This window comes from Sabethes cyaneus, chromosome 1 (genome assembly GCF_943734655.1).
Source record: "Sabethes cyaneus chromosome 1, idSabCyanKW18_F2, whole genome shotgun sequence".
Classification (NCBI taxonomy): Eukaryota; Metazoa; Arthropoda; class Insecta; order Diptera; family Culicidae; genus Sabethes; species Sabethes cyaneus.
Window position 1 is genome coordinate 151,012,271 of NC_071353.1, and position 24,567 is coordinate 151,036,837.

Genomic DNA, 24,567 nt, shown 5'->3' on the forward strand with positions numbered 1-24,567 from the left:
GATTTTGTACGACAAAAAAAACAAAAACTAAATACCGGGAAAACGTCAATAAAAAGCGGCAAAGAATTCCAAAAAAACAACAATAGACGATAAATTTACGACGATCGAAAAATGGAAACGCAATAAAAAAAAGCATAAAATAATAAGACAACAAAAAACAACGAAAAGCACCGAAAAGATAACGGAAAAGTGACGAAGAAACGACAAAGAAGAAGTCAAAAATAACAAGAGCCATTAAAAAATAAAAAATAACAAGAAAATCATAAAAGTAGACTAAAAAGGTAACAGACTTTAAAAAACGCTAAGAAAAGCGACAAAAATACTATGCTAAAAGGGACGAAGAAAGGACGTCGAAAACATGACTAAAGGTGACGGAACGACCGACATAAATCGAATAAATGACATCGAAAAGACGACAAAAAAAGATGAAAAGCGGTGAAAAACGATGAATAGACAATAAAACAAAATACAATAAAACAAGCCACAACGCAACTAAAACGCAATAAAAATGCGATCTAAATTAATAAAAAACGCAAAACATGGCAAAAAATAGATGAAAAGAGGGCGAAAAAACGCCGAAACAGTATTAAAAAAGTAAATAAACAACAATACTGCCAAAAAAGACTACAAAAATGCCAAACTAAGATCATTAATAAACGACGATAAGACGACAAAAGGACAACAAATAATCCATTTAAAAAATGCCGAAAAAAGTCAATAAAGTAACAAAAAATACCAAATAGAAAAGAAATAATAAATAGACATTGTAAAGATGTCGGAAAAGTGACCAAGAGCAACAAAAAGAACCCAAAAAAGAAAAAAAAACGATAAAATGAGGCCAAAAAATTGGCATAATGCCAAAAAGCTATAAAAAACAACAAAACAAGACAAAACAAAAAGACGCTGAAAAGATCCTAAAAAGACGACAAAAAATGATTAATGAAGCAAAAAATAGACGTTGGAAAAACACTACAAACCAAAATACAAAATAATACAAATACCTCGTTACCAAAAGAAAAACGACGGAATAGGCAACATAAAGGTAACGAGAAGACGATGAGAAAAAACACTACAAAAAGACAACAAAAAACTCCAAACTAACTAGCTATAAGTGGCAATCACATAAGAGTGACAATAAAGCTCAAAAAAGGCACATAAATAAAAATATAGGGCGATATGATAGAACAGCGACAAAAAAAATACAAATAAGACGACAAAAAAGACACGAAACTGCGAAAGTGCAACAAAACGACTACAAAAAGAATAAGAAAAGACAATAAAAAGACAACGAGATCGATGAAAACATGACGGAAAGTTTGCGAAAAGGCGACATAAAATTCGATCGTAATACGCTAATAAGGCCAAAACGCTAATAAGGCCATTGCAAATCATTTTTAAAGTTTTTGTCACCTCCCCTTGGAAATTGGTTTGAAAAATCGGGGAGCAAAAGAATAATTTGTAGGCTATGAGTGGGCTGTGGGCTTTATAGCCTGAAAAACTTGAAAAATGAGGGTACCAGTTGAGTTAACGCTTCTAGCACGAAATAGAAATGGGAATTCAAACAGTGGAATTTCCGAAAATCGACCAAAAAAATTTTCTTTCGTTTTTGTCTTTTTTCGTAGATTTTTGCAAGGAAAATAATAATTTTTTTGCTCGATTAAAAAATTCTTGTTTTTTTTCGCCCCCTTCCCCATTCAGTGGCCCAACACGGGAGGGACAAAAACTGTTTTGAATATATGTAATGGCCTAAGTGACCAAAATACGACACCGAGATGACAAACAAATCATGACGAAAAGATACCCAAAAGGTGTTGTGCAAAAAATACAAAAAAAGACAATGAAAAGGTGACAAATCAGCTGCGAAAGGATAAAAAAGTAGCAAAAATGAGCAAAACACGATTGTAAAACGATCAAACAATTGCAAAAATAAAAAACAAACAAAAAACGCTGAAAATACGAAGAAGAGATGTCGATAATATATCAAAAAATAGTAAAAAGACTACGAGAAGGCGATATAAACCGACAAATAGTCAACGAAAAGACAAAGAAGGATTGATCAAAAGACTGTAAAAGTGGTGAACAAGCCGTTGGCTGAATACCTCTGAAATAAAGAATAAAAAAAACTAAAAGCGTTAAAACAGCTGCAAAAAAAGGTGACAAAAATATTGTCAAAAACGCCAAAAATTACAGAAAGACCCATAAAAGATTAGAAAGATGCCTGAAAAAACGTTGTAAACACAAAAATAACAAAAAAAAAATGCTGAAGAGAAACAAAAAAGTAAGCAAAAAGAAACGTAAAGACGACAACATAAAGACCTCAAAATTACGCTAAAAAAATGAAAAAAAAATGAAGAAAAAACGAAAAAGGGCGATGACTAAAAGCCAAAAAAGCGAACACACAGGTCGACGAAAAGTAAATGGCATAAAAACGACGTGAAGACGACTAGAAGACGCCGAAAACCTAGATAAAAATATCACAAAAAGACGTCGAAAAAGAAGAAGAAAATGTGACGAACAAACGGCGTAAGACGACAAAGGACGATGAAAATGCGACCTAAAGACGGTGAAAGAGTTAGAAGATTGTGACCATTTTGTCACAGAAAACATCAAAGTTGCCTTAAAAATTTTCACAAATCCCCTAAAGCCGACAGGAATGTGAAAGTGAAAAAAATTATTAAAAATTACGATAAAAATACGACGCAAAAGACGTAGAAGAAATGTGTACAAAAAAAAATGATACGATACGAGATGACAGGAAAATCAAAAAGATGAGTCAAGAAAAAAGACAACGAAGGTGATGAAAAGGCCACAGAAAAGGATAAAAAATGACAAAAGAACGATGACAGTAAAAGTCGATAAAAAAGCGACAAAGTGACGACAAAAAGACACCAAAAGACTACAAAAAATTTCAGAAAAGACGGAAAAAAGGAACCGATAAAGCGTTAGTATATCGACTAAAAAAGTCAACTGGAACTACTGGTCAACATAACGTCGAACGAAACGGAGACGTCGAAAAGATGATAAAAATGTCTGACGGATGCCAAACAAAAGGACTGCAAAACAGTGACAAAAATAAGTAAAAAAGGAGAGAAAACTATCAGAAGGTAATAAAACGTCAATAAAGCGATGAAGAATGTTACCAAGACAACAATACAACAATAAAAGGCGATGGTTAGTCGACAGAAAGGCAACGAAAAGGCGACGAAAAGTTGACGCAAAAGTGACGAAATGACGGTATAATAGAGGTCAAGTTAGTGTAAAAAGATGTCATAAAACGCCGTCAACGGCAAACGCGGCGAAATGTCAGCACAGCACCAGAAAATTCAATAAAGTGGAAAAATAGGACGAAAAATCCAAAAAAGACGGCAAAGACAGAACAAATGCAACAAAAGACAATCAGAAACGACGAAGAGACAACGAAAATACAGCAACAGTAGAAAAATTAACAAAAAAACTGTGAAATAAAATGACGAAAAAAGTCGATGTAGAGATAACGTGAAGACAAAAAACAACGAGGAGACGACAAAGAGAGGAACAGCGACAAAAAACTTTAAAACGAAGGCATTAAAAACAACCGAAAATGCCAAAAAAGACAATAAAAGACTCTGAACTAATTTTAAAAATCCAGCAAACGCTAAGTAGGATGACAGAGAGACAGCAAAAAGTAGGCATAAAGACGATGTGTCGGACGCCAGAAAGGAGATACAAAGATAAAGATGCTAAAGAGAAAACAAAACCGTTAAATGAGAAATTAACATTAAACAAAAAGAATAGATCACAAACGCAATAAAAAAAACATTGAGAAAAATGCCGAAAAAGTGCGAAAATACAACGGAGAGACGACAAAAGAGGTAATAAAAAAACAAATGCGGCAAAAAACAGCAAAAAGATGATAAAAAGTTGGCGAAAAGGCACAGCTTAATACACAGCGATGGAAAAGGTTAATGAAATAATGACGAGAGCGCGACGTAAAACACGATAGGATGGCTAGAAGGCATCGAAAACAGAGCGAAGATGTGATGACGAGAGGGCACAAAAAAAACAACCAAAGACCGACGAAACGATGCCAAAAGAACGATGAAAAGACGGCGAAATGTCAATGGAAAGTCGAATGTCAACGAAAATCGAAGAACGGAATATGAAAAATGAATATCGAAAAACTAAAGAAAAACAAAAGCCGAAAAACTAACCGCAGAATAGAAAATATGCCGAAAAGACGACGAAGGGAACACGACAAAAATACGTAAAAAATAAAGAAACGATGATGTACAGAGGAAGCAAATACGACAAAAATATGGCGAAGAGACATTAATTCGTCGACAAAAAAGCCTTTCCTGATAAAAAACGCGAATGAAAAAATAGCAAAATAATAACAAAAAGACAGTGAACAGCCGCTGTAGGGTCAAAACGACGAAATTACAAAAAAATATACCAAAAAGATGTCGAAAAATGCAATGAAAATAAGACAATGAACACCATATTAAAACACTGACTGAAAAGAAAAAGAAACGGTAAAAAGCCGACGAAAATATGAGCAAAATGCAAACAAAAGACATTAAAGAATGGCGAAAAAAGCACAGAAATGACAAAAATACAAAGAAAAAGCAGCAAAGAGACAACGTAAGCGACAGAAAAGACGACGAAAAGACAACAAAAGGACAGCAAAGAACGTTAAAAATGCAAAAAGGACACCAAAAAAAAAGGGAAAAACAAAAACGGTGAAAAAAGGCCGAAAAACACCAAAAAGCGATAAAAATGCCAACAAGAAATAACGAAAAAATGACGGACAAGTGAAATAACGTTAGAGAAGATGAATAGAATTGCTTAAAAAGAGAAATAAAAAAACTGCCAAAGAACGGAAAGACAAAAAAATATTACAAAAAGACAACAAAAAGGTACGCCGAAAATTATTGTAAATTCGTAAAATTTGTAAATTGTAAAATGTAATAAAAAGACAACAAAAAGATGGCGGCAATGAAAAAATAAAAAGATAATGGACGACAAAAGCGACAAAAAGACTTTACAAATCTTAAAAAAGCGACGAAAATGTCATAATAGACGACGAAACGACAAGGAAAAATTCAATAAATGTCGAAGAATATATGACGAAAAGACGACAGAAATATAGTTCAAGTCGCGTTTTTACTCGAGGGCTGCGTTTCGCGTAAATCAACGCGACGTAAAAAACTGCAAAAATACGATAAAAAGACGACGAAGATGCGACAAAAAGATAAGGGAAGTTTAAGAAAAAAAAGACTACGATAAGATGATGAAAAAATGACAAAAATACGAAAATATGACGTTAAAATGATAAAAAAAAACCAAAAGGTAAGAAAATATAAGTAAAGGACAGTAGAAAGGCGCCCAAAAGACAGCGAAAAATGATGGAAAAAACGAGGAAAACTCCATCAGAAAACAAAAATCGACAATAAAACGATAAAGAATGCCAAAAAGGCAACAAAAAACGACAAAGGGAAGACGAAAATACTACAAAGAAAAAAAAACGGTGGTGAGGCGGCAGAAAGACAACAAAAAAGGCGGCGAAAAGATGACGGAAACGTGGCGAAATGACGCTTGGATAGACATCAAGTCAGTTAAAAAAAATAATCTAAAAAGCTATCAAAAGTAACCAAACACACTAGAAAACAAAAAGATTCCAAAATAACAATAAAAGCGGGGTAAAAATGATAAAAACTGACAAAAGGACGCTGTTAAGACACAAAAAAGAGATATAAAGAAGGCGTACGGATGCCACTAAGACGACAAAAGAAGACTAGCGGGTATTAAAAAAAACAAAAAATGCCAACAAAAGACAGTGGAGAGACGATTGAAATAATAGTGAAAATCCGATGAGAAGACAACAGAATGACGAGAAAAAGATAACGAAGGGACGATGAAGAGAAGACCCCGAAAATACCTCAAAAAATGTAATGAAAAGACGATGAAAAGATGGCAATAATAGCTGGGAAAAGAAGTCAAAAACGTAAAAAGAGGTCGAACAAACATTGAACAGGCGCCAAAAATACACCATCGACACAAACGCAAAATAAAATAATGTTAAAAAATTACTGAAAAATGCTAAATAAGAAGATAAACAATAACAAAATGACTCGTCTATGCCTTTTTGTTTGGAAATGTTTTTTTTTTAATATTTTTTCTTCTGTTTCCATCCGACTAGCTACGGTGGTGGAACCCACCCGTGGAACAAATCCGGTGGCCAGTACGATCCGGCCACCGACGATGGGCTGATCGAGGTGGTCGGACTGACGACCTATCAACTACCGCTGCTGCAGGCCGGCGGCCATGGGACGTGCATTGCCCAGTGCAAATCGGCCAAGGTGGTCACCTCGAAGACGATCCCGATGCAGGTGGACGGCGAGGCGTGCAAGCTGAAGCCGTCCATCATCGAACTTACCCTACTGAACAAGGCTGTGATGCTGGCGAAACGGAAACCCGGAAGGGCGAACGTGCCGTACGTTGGGTCTTCCCCTAGACTGGATTTTCGTTTAAAAATCATGCTTTTTTGTTGTTCTTTTACAGACAAGAAAAACTGGAATCTCTCACCATTACCCTGATGAAGATAATGATGTACGACTACGAGCAGAATCACTACGATAAGGATTTGCTGCGGCAGTCGGCCGTCAATCTGGGCACGCTGGAAGTGCCCGTCACCGATCTCGAGCAGGTTCGCGTGCTGATCAACAAGTACTGCGAGGAACAACCGGACAGTCCGAAGCTGTCGCCGGATTGGTGCTTCATCGATTGTAAGTGTGATTTCAACAGTTTGGGTTTTATCGCACTCTTGTGGTGGTTTTTATGACCAAAATTGGTCATGAAACCCTTTATAAGAGTGCAATAAAACTTACAATTTTTTTCCTTCCCAAAAAAAGCCTGCACGGCGGAACGTTTCTTCCGGGTGGACCGAGCGCAGGAGAATCTCCACTTCATTACCGATATCGCCACCGATTGTTGCTTCGTGCTGGACCAGGAGTGCCCGACGCTGCCGCAAACACCGGAAGACGAGAGCGCCGTAATGCTGCGCGAAGGATCGGCCATTCCGCCGCACCTGAGCAGCAGCTTGGAGTCGAGCGATCGCGACTCCCGGGACGGAACGCCCCAGTCACCGGGCGTGAAGTTCTTCAATCGGTCCCTGTCGGGACCGGGTTCCGGTACGCTCTCGCCGGCCGTAGACATTCCATCCCGAAAGAGTTAGTTATTACAAACAGTGCGTTGGAAAAAAAATGTTTATTAATATTTTTTCATAATTTTTGATAGGCTCGCAAGGTTCGCAGGGTTCACGAGGGTCTCACGGAAGTCCGAAAGACCCCTCCAGTGGAGCCGGATCCGGCGGTGGACTTGGCAACGGCCAAAGTCTAGATCAACTAGTCAACTTCAAGAGGTTTGGTCCCATTTTTCCCTTTAACTAATCTAATTTTCCTCGGAGAGGAAATCCTGTTTGCACAGCAAACAGGAATTAGCTTTTAAAATTCACTCGTTTTTATCCTATTAATACGTTTTTTTCTTGCATTCACCACATAGAATTAATAGAAGGTAAAGCGACTGCCAGCCACGTGTCATGTTTGCTCTTCATTAGAAGCGAAATTTAAATGATGTTTACACACTCTCGAGTATCTTTCTTTCGCCTTTCGGAGCCGGAGCGAGCAAACTTCAAAGGTGCCCCTTTCAGAAGCGCCCAGCACTACTGAAAAGTGTGCGCTTTTCTGCACGTGCTTTTGAAGCGCTTGTTTTGCACAAGGAACAACCACCTTTCGGGTGGGCGGAACATACGAAAAAAAGAGCAAACACCCGTCGATACACGGTGGCGGCAGTCCCTTTTGCCATCCCCTCGATTCAAAGATTTTCATTCAAGCTTGCAACGCGCATTTTTCAGCGAATTTTCACGCTTCCACTAATCTGTTCTTCTCCAACAATTAATATACTTAACATATTTATATCTTCAACACTGCCTCTCTCTTTCTCGTTTTTTTTCTCTCTTCATACCTCTCACTTCTGCAAACAAAACCAAACCGAAACAATACGTGCACGAAACTTCTTCACCTCTATCAACAAACAACCAACCAACCGTCCGTCCAACAAACAACAAAACAACCGAAAATATTGCGCTTCGCCTTCACCTACGCGCAAAAATTGAATCGAAACCGAAACCCAAAACAAAAAAACCGCGCGCCTTCAGCTTCCACGAGCGATTGTTCGGCTTGAATGAAGACGCCTTCGGATTCAGGTGATTTTATTTGCTAAATTCGTTCGTTCACGTGACAGTGGCAGTGGCAAGTGGTAACTCCTCGAGAGAAGATCAGCCTCCCCTTTCATGGTGTTGTTGCACCTTCCCTGTAGCCTACGGCCCTATGGCCATGACTCTGGTGGAAGCCAATAATCTGAAAAAAGGGTGTTTTAGTCGTTATATTGTGTCCCAACACACATACCTACACTAGATGTGCTGCTACTGCTGGTGATGATGGTTTCGCTGTGCGCTTTTAGACGGTAGAATTCGTGTGTTAGATGGAAGAGCTTTTTTCGTGTTTTTTTTCAATTTCTCTTATATTGTTTGCATTGTTAGGAGGAAATTGTTCCAATCACCCGATCAGGGCGTGAATTTAAGTTCAAAAGTTAGCAAAAAAATTATCCTGTTGAAATTTCCTTGAAAAATGCTACCAAAAACGACCGAAACGTCGGTGAGAGTCAAAGTTCTTTTTTTCCACTTGAGTCAATGTAAATATTTGCATTTATATTATTTTTTCGCAATTCGATTTTAAAAGAAAACATACGAAAAATGAATGCCGAAAAGTAAGAATCGAATGGTGCAAACGAAAAACGCAGGCAAAAGCAGGAAATACGAAAAAACGAAGAATGACGAAAGACCAAAAATTGGAAACGAAAAATAAAAGACGATAAAAATGCGATGAAAAGATGACAGAATGACGCCGGAGAGATAATGAAACGACATTCTGACGAAAGATAGCAAAAAAGATGACTAAAAAGATGATGAGAAACTATGAAGAGACAACGGAGAGCTAACGAATAGACGGTGAAAAGATGACAAAAATGCGACGACCAGATGAAGAAAATACAAAGAAAACACAAAAAAATCAAGCCAGTTAAGATTTTCAACCAGACTTAACAACTAGTTCAGGTCTAGATCTGGGATCTGGTCTACAATCTAGTCCGGGTGGAGAATCTACTCCAAGTACGGAATCGGGTTCATGCCCAGACCAGAGTGTGGTCCAAAATGTAGTCCGTAATCTAATCTCAATTCTGATTGGTCCAAAGTCTGTTCAAAAATCAAATATAAAATGTAGTGCAAATTTGATCCAAAATCTGATAAAAAATGTGGTCCAAAATCTGGCTCAGAATTAGACCCAAATCTGGTTCTAAATCTGGTTTGAAGTCTGATGTACCATTTTGATCCCAAATTTAGTCCACAATCAGATGATCAGTCCAAACCTCAAAATGTTGTTTAAAATGTGATCCAATACCTGATCAAAAATGTGGTCCAGAATCTGGTCCAAAATCAAGTTTAAAATCTGGTCCACAATCTGATAAAAAAGGTGGTCCAAAACTTGGTCCGTATTATGGCTCAAAATCTGGTTCAGGTTCAGAATTTAGGTTAAAATCTAAACCCACATTTGGTCCAAAGTCTGATAAAAATTTTTAAAAAATTGGTGCTCAATTTGATCCTAAATCTGGACCAAAATCTGATAAAAAATGTGGTGCAAAATCTGACTCGGAATCAGATCCAAATCTGGTCTAGGTCCAGAATCTGGTTCAAAATCTAGTTTGAAATCTGATCCATCATTTGATCCTAAATTTGGTCCAAAATCAGATGATCAGTCCAAAGCTCAAAATCTAGTTTAAAATGTGGTCCAATACCTGATCAAAAATGTGGTCCAGAATCTGACCCAAAATCTAATTCAATAGTCCAAAATGTGATAAAAAAGGGGTCGAAAATATGGCCAAGAAGCCAGTTTAAAATTATGTTTAAATCTGGGTCAAAATCTGTTCATCAAATCTGGATCAAATCTGGGTTGAAAATCTAGTACAAAATCTGGTTCGCAATCGGTTGTAAATCTGGTCCAAAATTTGGCGCAAACTCTAACTTAAACAATGGTCCAACGTCCAAAATCCAATTCAAAATCAGGTCCAAAATATGATACGAAATGTGAAAAAGGTGGTCCAGAATCTGATCAGATAGCTGATTTAAAAACTGGTCCACATTCTGATCCAAAATATGGTCAACGCTACGTAATTTGGTCCATAACCTGGTTCACAATCTTATCAAAACCCTGGTTCAAATCTGGTCCAAAATCTGATTCAAAATCTGATGTAAAATCTCAATCTGGTCCAACCTTTTAACCAAATTTGGTTTTAAATCTGGTCCATAATCTGTTCCAAATCTGGCTCATAATTTGACTCAAAATCTAATCAAAATCTGGTCCAAAATGGGATAAAATGGTGGTCTAAGAAAGGTGGTCCAAAATCTGGTTCAAGTCCATAAAACTATCTGGTTCAAAATCATGTTTAAATTTTGATCAAAATGTGGTTTGAAATGTGATTTAAAATCTAATCTAAAATCCGGTTCATAATCTGATTCAAAATCTAGTGCAATATCTAATTCAAAGGTGGTTTTAAATCTGACCAAAAAGGTGTTTCGAAATCGGATCCAGAATCTGGCCCAAAATCTGGTTTTAAATCTGGTCCAAAATTTGGCCCAAAGTCTGATCTAAAATCTGATTCAAAGTCTAACTCAAAATATGGTCCCAACTGTAATAAAAATGGTGGTCCAAAACCTGGTCTAAGCCTATAATCTGCTTCAAAATCATGTACAAATTTGGATCAAAATCTGGTCCACAAGCTGGCTCAAAATCTGACAAAAAAGGTGGTTTGAAGCCTGGTGCAGAAACTAGTTCAAAATTATGTCCAAAACTAGATCAAGATATGGTCCTAGTTCAAAATCTAGTCCAAAATCTGGTTTAAAATATGGTTTACAATCCGTTCCAAATCTGGCCCAAAGTCTAATCTAAAATATAGTCCTAGGTGCAAAATCCACTTCAAAATCATGTCAAAAATCTGATCCAAAATTTAATTCAAAATGTGCTCCCAAATGTGATAAAAAAGATGGTCCAAAATGTAGTCCAATTTCAAAGTCTGATCCAAAATCTGGTCCAGAATCTGATTCAAAATCTGATTCAAAATCTACTCCAAAATTAGATCTAAAATCTGGACCACAGTCTGGGTCATTATCTGGTCCGAGATTCGGTCAAAAATCTAAAAAGGGTGGCCCAAAATGTGGCCCAAGTCTATAATCTCAAAATCTGATCCAGGCTCAGAATTTGGTTCATAATCTAGTTTAAAATCTAATTCACAATCTGATCTAAAAGCTGTTCCAAATTTTGGTCTAAAGTCTGATCCGAAATCTGGTTCATCTTAAACCAAATTTGAACCAGGTTCAGAATCTGGTCCCGAATTTTGTTTAAAATCTGATTCAAAATCTGGTTCACAATCTGATCCAAAATATGGTGAAAAACGCCAAAAAACAACGAAAATACGATAAATAGTCGGCGAAAAAGCTATAAAGACACGACAAAAAATAGTGAAAAAGCGAAAAAATACGTTGAAAAGACGATAGAAAAGCCAGAAACAGACGCCAAAATAGAACAGAACAGGAGAAAAAAATGAAACACCAAAAAAACCCAAACGCCAAAAACGACGACAACAAAATGGCAAAAATACAAAGAAAGTATGATGCAAAAAATGTGCTTAAAAGACGACAAACTATGATGGAGAGACGACGAAAGAGCATCAAGAAAACCACTTGCCACCTGAAATTAAAGAAAAGAAGAAAGCGTTTTCCAAATTAAGTTCTATTATTAATATTTATTCGCGACAGATACGTATTTCGCCTACGACTTCCTCAGTGTTTGTTTTCGACCAGTTTTCGAAGAGTTCGAAAACGGACACTGAGGAAGCCTGCAAGTCGTAGGCGAAATACGTATCTGTCGCGAATAAATATTAATAATAGAATTCAATTTGGAAAAGGCTTTCTTCTTTTCTTTAATATCATGGTAATGTAAAAAGACGAAGAGTGGCCAGAAAGGTGGCTAAATGATTAAAATATGACCAAAGAAACGACAAAAGAACAAGACGATCAAATTGAAAATAGAAATTAATGATGAAAAGACGGTCAAGATGAAAAAAACGAAAATATAACGATGGCATGGTACAACGAAAATGCAATAAAAAACTGACAAAAGACAGTATAAAAACATATGCTAAAAACGCCGAAAATGGAATATTGAATCGAATTTTCAATGAAGCCCATGGAACAAAGAAGGAATGGTGATTTATGTATTTTCGACAAGCGCTACGCCTGCTCTATTATGGACATTTTCCATTTGATTTTGCCGTAAAAGTCCAAAATAGAGTACGCTTGACGCCTGTCCAAAATAAATAAATCTCCCTACGACGTAGAGAGGATAAATTAGTAACAAAAAATAAAAATGTGGCGAAAAGACAGTCAGTAAAAAGATGAAAAAAGAATATGAGAAGCGATGAAAAGACAATTTAAAGGTTAACGAAAAGATGGCAAAAAATAAGAATACAGTAATGTTCCGATTTTGTCAGCACTCGACTTTGTGTACCCCCGATGTTATCAGCTTTTTATCCCGATTTTGTCAGCCTATAAATTTTGTTTAACTGCTGTGCTTTTAAACATGATTTATAATACTTTATAGCCTGCTTGAAACTTTTTTGATTCTCCGGGGAGAGTTTTTGAATAAAATGATGCCTTCTTGCGAGTAATTCGGTGTCAATATTAAAGTATATTAGGGTAGTCAAAGTTCTATAGTTCCTAAACTATCAAAGATAGTGGTATACTATCTTCAGCATTGTTGAGTATTTTTACTATTTGTACAACTTTATAAAACAGGAAAAAGTCATACAACAACTACAAAAACAGCTAAAATAGAAAAACTGATTTTAACGATTTTTCATTTATGAGAAATAGGATTTTTCTATCTTTGCTGAAGAGATAGAAGGTTACTGTCAGCAATATTTCTTGTAATAATATGCTGTAAAGCTTTGCAGAAAACATCAATGTGTTATATTGAAACTGAAGAAAAATAAATTTTTATTGCATTTTTAGGGGGAATAATAAAAATTTGACTTCATCTGGACGATAGAACTTTTAATTTGAAGAAAGTCTTCCAAAGGTTCCATCAACCTAAAACCAAGTATTCCCGCTCAAAGCTAATGCGCACCAAAAAAAGGTTCTGGACCAGTGTGCTGAGCCTGGTTCATTGAGCTTTCGGTTGACCAATTGAGGGTTAAAATTTAATTTTTAGTAGAAGTCTTCAATATTGCAACGTTTTACGTCTGAATTTTGAAAAACGAAATTTTTTTCCCGATTTTGTTAGTTTCCCCATTTTGTCAGCCTAGAATTCAACATGGAGCTGACAAAATCGGAACATTACTGTATAACAAAAATATAAGAAAAGACACTAAAACGTTAACAAAAAAACGACGACGAAGGGAAAGCATAAAGATGACGAAAGGACAGCGAAAAGCAGACGGAAAGACGATAAAAATGCTACAGCAAAAGATGATAACAAGATTAACAAAATGCGAAAAAAAAACGTAACATAAAGAGCAAAACGCAACGCAAAAAGTGCAAAAACGGAACGCAAAACGAATGAAGACGGAACATAAAGAGTAAAACGGGACGCAAAAAGTGCAAAAACGAGATACAAAAAGATAAAAATGGAACACAAATGGGTAAAACGAATTCGGCCCCCCTAAAGAAAAGATAAAACGGCACAAAAAGAGGGTGAATGAGGCTTAAAACATGAAAAAACGAGACGCAAAACAAGGAAAACAAGACGCAAAACAAGGAAAACAAGACGCAAGAAAGAGGCTAAAAGGAACACAAAAAAGGCATACAGAGGAAAAGTGAGACGAAAAGAAAAAAATGGGACACAAAAAGAGGAATAGCGGGAGGACAAAAACATGACATAAAAATGAAAAACAGGGCACAAAAATCGAAAAACAGGTCGGATAACGAGGAAAACCGAGTTTTTAAAGAGAAACTGAGAAAAACAGAACGCACAAAGAGCAAAAACGAGACGCAAAAAGTGCAAAAACGAGACATAGACAGTCTAAACAGGCTAAAAATTGGGAAAAATGGAACATCAGAGAAAAACGGGACATAAAAAAAGGAAAAACAGACACAAAACAACGGGGCATATAAAGAGAATAACGGGACATTAAAAGAGGAACAACAAAAAGGGTGTCTCAAAAAGAAAAAATGGGATGCTAAAAAAGAAAAATCGGAACTTAAAAAGAGCAAAAACTTGACATAAAAAGAAAAAACAAAAAGCGAAAAACAGGACGCAAAACAAAGAAAACTGGACCTTAAAACAGAAAAATTGTAACGTGAAAGGAGAAAAACTGGACGCAAAAAGACAAACATGACGTAAAAATAGTAAAAGGAGACGCAAAAAGTGCAAAAAACGGGACATAGAATGGCAAAACAAGCAAAAAAATGGGACAAACAAAGAGAAAAACGGGATGCCAAAAGCAGAAACGGGAAATAAAAAGGAAAAATACTGAAATAAAAGGAAAAACGGGAAAAAGGGACAAGTAGAAAGTAAAAAGAGCAAAAACAGGACACAAAAAGGAAAAACGGGCACAAAGAGCGGGACTAAGAAAAAAACGGGGCATAAAAAACGAAAACGGACACAAAACAACGGGGCATGTAAAGAGAATATCGGAACATTAAACGAGGAACAACGGGACATAAAGAGAAAAAAATGGGACTCAAAAAGGAAAAACGGAGCATAGAGGAAAAACGGGACACAAAAACAGCAAAAACGGGACCCAAAAAAAATCAAAAAACGGGTCATAATAAGGAAAAACGGGTTCAAAGAACGGGACATAAAAAGAGGAAAAACGGGACTCAAAAAGAAGAAAAACGTAGCGTAAAAAGAGAAAAGCGGAACGCAAAAATAGCAAAACCAGGACAGAGAAAGGAAAAACGGGCACAAAGAGCGGGACAAAAGAAAAAAACGGTACATAAAAAAAACGGACACAAAACAACGGGGCATATAAAGAGAATAACGGGACATTAAACGAGGAACAACAAAAAGAGGGACTCAAAAAGAAAAACTAGGATGCAATAAAAAAGCGGAATTGCGGCGCATCGGGGAGACGTAAAAACGTAGCGTAAAAAGAGAAAAACTGGACGCAAAAAAAGACATATGACAAAAGACATAAAACGAGACTCAAAAAGTGGAAAAATACCGGACATAGAAAGGCTAAACGGTCTCAAAAAATGGGTAAAAAGTGGAAACCGGGACTCAAAAACAGCAAGAACGGCACACAAGAAAAACAAAAATGGGTCATGGAAAGGAAAAACAGGTCCAAAGAACGGAACATAAAAAGAGAAAAAACGGGACTTAAAAAGAGGAAAAACGTGGCGTAAAAAGAGAAAAGCGGAACGCATAAATAGCAAAAGCAGGACAGAAAACGGTAAACCGGGCGCAAAGAGCGGGACATAAGATAAAAACGGGACAAAAAAAGGCAAAGCGAACACAAAACAACGGGGCATATAAAGAGAATAACGGGACATTAAACGAGAAACAACTGGCCACAAATAGAAAAAAATAGGATGCAAAAAAAAAGAAAAAACGGAACAAAAAAAGAACAAAACCTTGACATAAAAAAACCGGTAAACAAAGAGCGAAAAACAAAGGAAAACGGGCCTTAAAACAGAAAAAAACGAGACGTAATCTGAGAAAAGCTGGAAAAACCACAGCTCGAAAAATGGGGCACGCAAAGAGAAAAAAGAGTCGCCAAAAGCAAACGGGACATAAAAGCGAAAAACGGACCATAAAAAAGGATTAAAGTGACGTAAAAAGAGGAAAACGGGATGCAAAAAGAGCAAAAACCCAACACAAAAAGGAACAACGAGCTCATAGAACGGGACATAAACAGAAGAAGCGGGATACTCAAAGAGGAAAACCGGAACACGAAAAGAAAGAAAATGGGACATAAAAAGAGCAAAAATGTGATAACGAAGAAAAAACACATCACAAAAAGAGGTGTACATGAGGGGAAACTAGAAAAAACGGGTCTTTAAACAGAAAACGAGACATATACTGAGAAAAACAGGACGCAAGAATCGTTAAAAGAGAAAAACGGGACGTAAAATGAAGAAAAACGTACCATAAAAAGTAACAAACGAGACGCAAAAAGTGTAAAAACGCGACATAGACAGTTTATGCGGGCTAAAAATTGGGAGAAATGGGACATCAGAGAAAAATGGGACGAGAAAAAGAGCAAAAACGAAGCATAAGATGGTACAACGAGGCACAAAAAAGGAAAAAAAGGGACTCTAAAAGAGGAAAAACGTGACGTAAAAAGAGAAAATTGGAACGCCAAAAGAGCAAAAACAGGACAAAAAGGAAAAACGGACACAAAGAGCGGGACATAAAAAGAGAAAAAACGGGACATATAAAACGGACACAAACTTGGAACAATGGAGTGTAAAAAGAGCAAAAATTTAATCTAGGAAAAACTGGAAAAACGTAACATAAAAAGAGAAAAACTGGACGCAAAAAAAAAACAAACATAACATAAGAAGCGTAAAACGAGACGCAAAAAGTGCAAAAAGCGGAACATAGAGAGGCTAAACGGTCTCAAAAAATGGGACAAACAAAGAGAGAAACAAAAACGGGACATAAAAAGGAAAAACGGACCATAAAAAGAGGAAAAACGATACGCTACCAAAACGGGTCATAAGAGGGCAAAACGGGCTCAAAGAACGGGACATAAAAAGAGAAAAACGGGACGTATAAAACGGAAAAACGGACACAAACGAGGAACAACGGGACACAAAAAGAAAAAATGGGATCCAAAAAAAGAAAATTCGAAGTGTAAAAAGAGCAAAAATTTGACATAAAAAAGAACAACGGATAACAAAAAGCGAAAAACAGGACGTAAAACAAAGAAAAACGGGCCTTAAAACGGAAAAATACGAAACATAATCTGAGAAAAGTTGGAAAAACGTAACATAAAAAGAGAAAAACTGGACGCAAAAAAACACAAAAATGACATAAGAAGCGTAAAACGTGTCGCATAAAGTGCAAATAACGAAACATAGAAAGGCTAAACGGGCTCAAAAAAATGGGACATGCAAAGAGAAAAACAAAAACGGGACATAAAAGGAAAAACGGAGCATAAAAAGAGGAAAAACGGTACGCAAGATGACCAAGAAACGGACACAAAATGAACCAAAACGGGTCATAAGAGGGTTAAACGCGCTCAAAGAACTTACTTACTTATGTGTCCATGTCCGCCGGTCCGGCAGAACAAAGGGATGAAATGAGAGATCTCCACTGCTGACGGTTACCCGCCATAGCTTTTACCTGTCGCCAGGACAGGTTCTCGTCTACAGCCTGGATGTCGTTGGCTAAGGGCTCAAAGAACGGGACATAAAAAGAGGAAAAATGGGACACAAAAATAGAGAAAACGAAACAGGAAAAGTGCAAAAATGTGACAACAAAGGAAAACCGGACCACAATTTGGGAAAAATGGGACATCAGAGAAAAACGGGACGAGAAAAAGAGCAAGAACGAGACATAAGAAGGTACAACGAGGCACAAAAAAGAAAAAGAGAGACTCAAAAAGAGGAAAAATGTGACGTAAAAAGAGAAAATTGGAACGCAAAAAGAGCAGAAACTGGACATAAAAAGTAAAAACGGGCACAAAGAGCGGGACACAAAAAGAGAAAAACGGGACATATAAAATGGAAAAACGGACACAAACAAGGAACAACGGGAATGGGATCCAAAAAAAGAAAAATCGGCGTGTAAAAAGAGCAAAAATTTAATATTAAAAAGAAAAATGGATAACAAAAAGCGAAAAACAGGACGCAAAACAAAGAAAACCGGGCCTTAAAACAGTAAAACGAGATTTAATCTGGGAAAAGCTGGAAAAACGTAACATAACAAGAGAAAAACTGGACGCAAAAAAACATAAGCAGGACATAAGAAGCGTAAAACGAGACGCAAAATGTGCAAAGAACAGAATATAGAGAGGCTAAATGGACTCAAAAAATGGGACAAACAAAGAGAAAAACAAAAACGGGACATAAAAAGGAAAAACGAAACATAAGAAGAGGAAAAACGGTGCCCAAGAAGAGCAACAGCCGGACACAAAAAGAACCAAAACGGGTCACAAGAGGGTAAAACGGACTCAAAGAACGGGACATGAAAAGAGGAAAACGGGACATAAAAAGAGGAAAAACGGGACACAAAAATAAAGAAAGCGAAATAGGCAAAGTGCAAAAATGTGACAAAGGAAAAACGGGTCACAAGTTGGGAAAAATGGGACATTAGAGAAAAACGGGACGAGAAAAAGAGCAAGAACGAGACTTAAGAAGGTACAACGAGGCACAAAAAACGAAAAAAGGACTCAAAAAGAGTCGTAGAAAGAGAAAATTGGAACGCAAAAAGAGCAAAAACAGACACAAACGAGGAACAACGAGACAAAAAGAAAAAATGGGATACAAAAAAGAGAAAAATCGGAGTGTAGAGAAAGCAAAAATTGGACATAGAAAAGATAAACGGATAACAAAAAGCGAGAAACAGGACGTAAAACAAAGAAAAACGGGCCTTAAAACGGAAAAACACGAAACATCTGAGAAAAGCTGGAAAAACGTAACATAAAAATAAAGAAAAACTGGACGCAAAAAAACACAAAAATGACATAAGAAGTGTAAAACGAGACCCATAAAGTGCAAATAACGGAACATAGAAAGGCTAAACGGTCTCAAAAAATGGGACATGTTTTTTCGGTATAGACTCATCACTGCGACCAGTAACGTTTGATCGATTGTAGGATCTATCTGTATAATCCGCACTACATTTATTTTTTGCTATAATCGCTATTGAATGAGCGTAATTGGGTAACCTTCCTTCAATGCTTTTCTCTACTTTACCCACCTCGTTACACATAACAGCGCGCTGTCCCCTCCCCAATTATAGCCATCCCTGGCGCAGATAACCAGTGCATTTTACTATACGGGTTTCATTTTGGCACTGTCAATAGGCCATATCGGAAAAATATAGAATTCAGCATGAATTTTGACATCGAATGGCCTGATTCCACTAAGATTCAAACCCATGACCCAAAAATGGGACATACAAAGAGAAAAGCAGGACACCAAAAGCAAAAATGGGACATAAAAAGGAAAAACGGAGCATAAAAAGAGGAAAAACGGTATGCAAGAAGAGCAAGAACCGGACACAATAAAGTGCCATAAAAAGAAAAAATGGGTTCATAGAACGGGACATGAAAAGAGAAAAATGGGACTCAAAAAGAGGGAAAACGGAACATTAAAAGAGCTAAAATGGGACACAACAAAGCAAAAACGGTGCACAAAAGAAGAAAATCTGGACGGAAACAAAAAAAAGCGGATCTTAAAACAGAAAAAACGAAACATGAACTGAGAAAAACAGGACGTAAAAAAAGAAAAACGTAACGTAAAAAGAGAAAAACGTGAAAAAAGAGAAAAACGCGACATAAAAATAGTATGAAATCACCAAAACGTCGAATATAGAAGCAAAACATCGTTTTAGTTTGTAATTTTCGTTTTTTTAAAGGTCGCTTTGTCAAATCTCCTTCTATTGTGTTATCTGAATATTTGAATATCTGAATCTCAGGCATAAGTATAATAATGAAAATTATCTCGCCCCTTTTTTGAATAAGACCGATTTCAGAAAATGGAATGAATTGAGTTCGGCTAAATACCATTTTGATTGTTCGCAATCTGAAATTGTAGATTGATTTCGATTTATTTAATCTGAATCCTTGGTACTAAAACAATCCTATTGTCCGATAAAAAATATGGAACAGAATTCCATTGTCACCACTGAAACAATGCATAAATCCACCAAACGAATCCAAATAGCAACGTTAGGTTTCGCGAGAAAGCTTTTAATCACCGTTCGCTTTTCCATGTGCTTAAACAAAACTGTACCTAACAGCGAATTAATATTGCATCCCTGAGCGACGGATGGCGAGCGAAAGAGCCAGCATGAATAAATGTACAATTACACACCCTCTCCTTTTTCCTGGCCACACTGGCCAGACGATAATACACAAAATGAGCAGAGGACAGTCTAAACGGGGTGGGGGTGGTGGACAAACCCCTCCGGCCCTGTGGCATGTGTTCTCCCCCGTATGTTGTGTGTGTGTATGAGTGCTCATGTTTTGCATGCTGCATCCGAGCCACCGTGCACGATCCCACGACGGATCTCCGGATCCCTTGCTCCTGATATAAATGTAAATAATATCAACCCCGTAGCAAACTAATTGTAGCTTCCGATTATAGAGTGCAGGGCTGACACTTGCGCAAATTAAATTGTACACCTGTTTTTATACTTTACTTCTCGTTTTCTCATTTTCTTCTCCCCAACCGATCGGTGAAAATCCTCCCCAACCGATCTGCGATCTGCTGCCGTCCGTTCGATTCAACCCACAACCGCAACGGGACCGGGGACTGGCTGTTCAAACATTTGCATAACTCTCGGGATGGAAAACACAACAACAACGTACCTCTCGGCGGCTGACTGGCTCGGCTTTGGTCTGTGCGTTATCTGTCCGTGGGAAATTTATCCCCCACCCGGAGCAGCAATCTGCTGGAGAAGACAACGGATGCGGTAATCAAGGCGGCAAAAACGGGCGATTTAGTGATGGTAAGTGTACGTCGGCGGCCGCCATTCTTTTCCACCCTGCGTGGCCGTGGCAGCAGGGCAGTGTAATTTTAAGCTTATTAAGGAGGGACGTGAATTTACTGTCGGCGCGTTATTCAATGGTAGTTTCGAGACTGTGTTTAAGCTAAGCTTCCATTTCCGATGGAAGCAATAAAACATCTGTAATCTTCCCCACCGTCGTACCGGCTGCCAGCCGGTAGACCGACAGGAAAACTTTTGCTCTTTGTTTATTGCTTCCCGGTGGCAGGAAATGCCCCCGGTTTTAGCAAGCGGACTTAGCTCCGGAGCTCAGCGCCCGAGTTTATTTGGCACTCACACAAAGTTTCCAGTAATCTTACCTTTGTCTGTTGTTCGGTTAGCAGTTGTTTCTAGATAAACCAACCCTTCTCGAGAAGCAAAAAAAGAAAAACGCAAAACAGCAACAAATCGACTGCTGTCACGCAAAGATTCCAATCAAGCTGCTAGTATTAGCAGCAATTTTACCCAGCGCCGCTGTTTGCCACCACACAACATTCGGATTCATGGATTTTTCTTTGATTAACCGATTCACGCACTGTGACACGAACTCTACAATCAAACGCGTTGCTTCAGTCCACTTCGTGTCTGTCACAATCTGAATCAGAAAAAAAATGATAAAATAAATGATGATCAAACGGTGGTCGTTTTTCTTCTTTTCTCTTATCGGCCTGCCTGTTGCCTGCCCGCACGCAGCTGAAGGACCTACACATGCAGGGCTACTCGTTGCTATCGATCGACTCCGGTGGCCAGACGGCACTGCACTATGCCGCCCGCTACGGCCACAAGGACATCGTGCGCTATCTGATCTCGTACGCACCGAACAGCATCGTCAACATGATCGACAACGAAAAGTGAGTATGGTTTTAGGTTTATAGTATGTTTTATTTTTCCCCAGGATGGAAATGGTTAGAAATCTTCTACGAGTCACGTAAAAGATTGTGCGGCACATCTTAAATCTGATGGGAATTATTGTTTCGAAGATAAACAGTCCTGTTGTTGAGATGGAATCAAGTTTAATTTCATAAAGATTTCATATTCGCCATAAATTGTATAAAAAATGCAATAACCAAAAATGAAAAAAACCGAAAATACATAAATATAAAAGTTTTAAACATTTTAAGAAGGCAATAGAGGCAATAGAGGCAATAGTACATTTGAAAACGGCCCGCAATCGGCTGTTCGGCGAAGCTTTCGTTTGACGTCGAAACAGGAGCGTTGTACGGCCGTCATGCCATGCGAATGCATCTCATGCAATTCGTGGCTCTCCAGTTATTTTTGTACACCAAGGAACGCAAAATTTAGAAGAAATTTTCGATTGGGCGCACTGAGACAGAATTTAAGGGTCGTGGTTTTTGGGTAAAAATGGAATCGAATGGGTATTCAGGAACGATTGTGTTTTTTTTTGGCGTAATGGGGTGATGCTCTATCCGGCCAAAACACGTATTGTCCATCTGCATGATGTTTTTGTAGGATCGGGATCAAAATTTTCATCAAACATTCGTCTGGTGCATCTTAATTGATAGTCAAACCAGAGGGCTTGTTGTTGAAGAAACGAGAAAGAGAACGATGTCCTACTGCGTCCATAATTTTGGCAGGGCTTCCACTACCTTGCTTGCGAATAGTTGTTGGGCATCTTAGGATATGGCAAACAGTCGATGGCGCAACATATTTGCTTTTTAGATGTTGTACCGTATACTTTTTGCCGAGATTTCTGTGGCAGTTCGTAGAAGTGTACAACGCGCTCTCGAAATGCTTCTTGTTTCAACGTCATTTTAAGCAAAACAAGGCAAGCGCAAACAAAACAAAAAATATTGAAAAATATTAAAATAAAAGAGGAGATGATTCTACAATTGATGAAGGGACGGTAAGGGAAAGTAATGAAGAAGGATTTTTTCGGGAATGAAGGGGAAGGGTGGAAAGGAAGGGGGGGGGGGGGGTAATAGGTAGCTATAGTTAACAAGTTGTCGTTGTGACTCCTATCTTTTGTCCAATGATGGAAGGTGCATGGGTCGAACCAAGCTGTAATCAGAGATTATAACCGGATTTGAACCCACAACACCTGCCAGGGCGTGTCGCTCACTGGTACCCGTGTACCTTTGAACCACAGAGGCGCTGGACAAAAGAAGTCTGCACAACCCCCCTTATTAACCATAGCGCGACATGGGTTGTTCTATTTTTAGACACACAATGTGCCTCTTCCTACACCTACTGTAGAAACCATCGACCGAGAAGTTTCAATCTAACTTGTTTTTACTTTCAGGACGACGACACTAAGCAGGCCCTTACGACTTGCAAGGTACTGCGTGTGACGCTGTTCGTCCGAAAGCGTGTTAGTCCGCGTTTCTCAGCGCGGTTCTTCGGAGAAAGGCTCCGTTCCTATGAAAATTGACCAAACTCGTGACTTTAGTCATGACCTTGAAATGCGGTCAGGCATATATAAATATTTTTATTTTTGAAACGATGATTCTACAATTGATGAAGGGACGGTAAGGGAAAGTAATGAAGAAGGATTTTTTCGGGAATGAAGGGGAAGGGTGGAAAGGAAGGGGGGGGGGGGGTAATAGGTAGCTCAAAAATAAAAATATTTATATATGCCTGACCGCATTTCAAGGTCATGACTAAAGTCACGAGTTTGGTCAAAAGAGGAGAGATAGAGCTAACACATACATACTCTCATTTTTCTCTGAGCTCGTTTGTTGTTGAGTACAGGGGTCTCGAAAAAATTCCAAAATTTTAGTTGTCACCCGTTATATAAAACTAGCTAAATTCGATGCGAGCGTTTGGTCCGAAATACGGACCATGCCCACAGTATGGTCTACGTCCAGAATCTGGTTCAAAATCTGGTCTAAAATCTGGTTGCTGGTTTAAAGTCTGATTAAAAATATAACCCAAAATCTGCTCCAGGTTTAAGATCTGGAGCAAAATGTGGTCCTAAATATCTATACCTATAAAGAAGGATTTCTGTCTGTCTGTCCGTATGTTCCATATAGAATCGAAAACTACTGAACCAATCGGCATGAAAATATGCATGTAGAGATTTTTTGGGGCCAGGAAAGGTTTTAGTGATGGTTAGAAACCCCTCCCCCCACTAAGAGGGGGGGCTCCCATACAAATGAAACACAAATTTCTACATAACTCGACATCTAATCAAGCAAATAGAACAAAATTTGGCATGTGGGTGTTTTCGGTGACAAGAATTTATTCTATGGTAAATTGAGACCCCTCCCCTCTTTATAAGGGGAATTATAACTCCTCTCCTCTTTAAAAGGGGGGGCTTCCATACAAATTTTCTCATAACTCGAGAACTAATCAAGCAAATGGAACCAAATTTGGCATGTGAAGGTTTTCGAGGGCAAGAATATTTTCTATAGTAAATTAAGACCCCTCCCCACTTTAAGAGGGGGGGCTCCTGTACCAAAGAAACACAATTTTCCTCATAACTCGGGTGGAGACAAAATTTTTTTCTATGATGAATTGGAACCCCTCCCCGTTTTAGGAGGGGGGGATCCTATACACATGAAATACAAATTTCCTCTTAACTGAAGAACTAATCAAGCAAATGGAACAAAATTTGGCATGTGAAAGTTTTCGAGGGCAAGAATATTTTCTATGGTAAATAAGGACCCCTCCCGACTTTAAGAGGGGGGGGCTCCTATACAAACGAAATACAAATTTCCTCATAACTCGAGAACTAATCAAGCAAATGGAACCAAATTTGGCACGTGGGTGTTTTTGGAGACAAAAATTTTTTCTTTGATGA

General features: G+C 37.9%; 1 protein-coding gene across 1 annotated transcript in view; it reads left to right on the top strand.

The window, feature by feature from the left end:
• LOC128746445 (eye-specific diacylglycerol kinase) overlaps positions 1 to 24,567 on the top strand; it is a 173,289-nt gene that overhangs the window by 138,739 nt on the left and 9,983 nt on the right. The window contains exons 12-18 of the mRNA XM_053843493.1: positions 6,179 to 6,472; positions 6,541 to 6,764; positions 6,891 to 7,208; positions 7,276 to 7,399; positions 8,195 to 8,242; positions 20,708 to 20,771; positions 21,501 to 21,658. Coding sequence (XP_053699468.1) covers positions 6,179 to 6,472; positions 6,541 to 6,764; positions 6,891 to 7,208; positions 7,276 to 7,399; positions 8,195 to 8,242; positions 20,708 to 20,771; positions 21,501 to 21,658 — 1,230 coding nt within the window. The remainder of the gene's footprint in view (positions 1 to 6,178; positions 6,473 to 6,540; positions 6,765 to 6,890; positions 7,209 to 7,275; positions 7,400 to 8,194; positions 8,243 to 20,707; positions 20,772 to 21,500; positions 21,659 to 24,567) is intronic.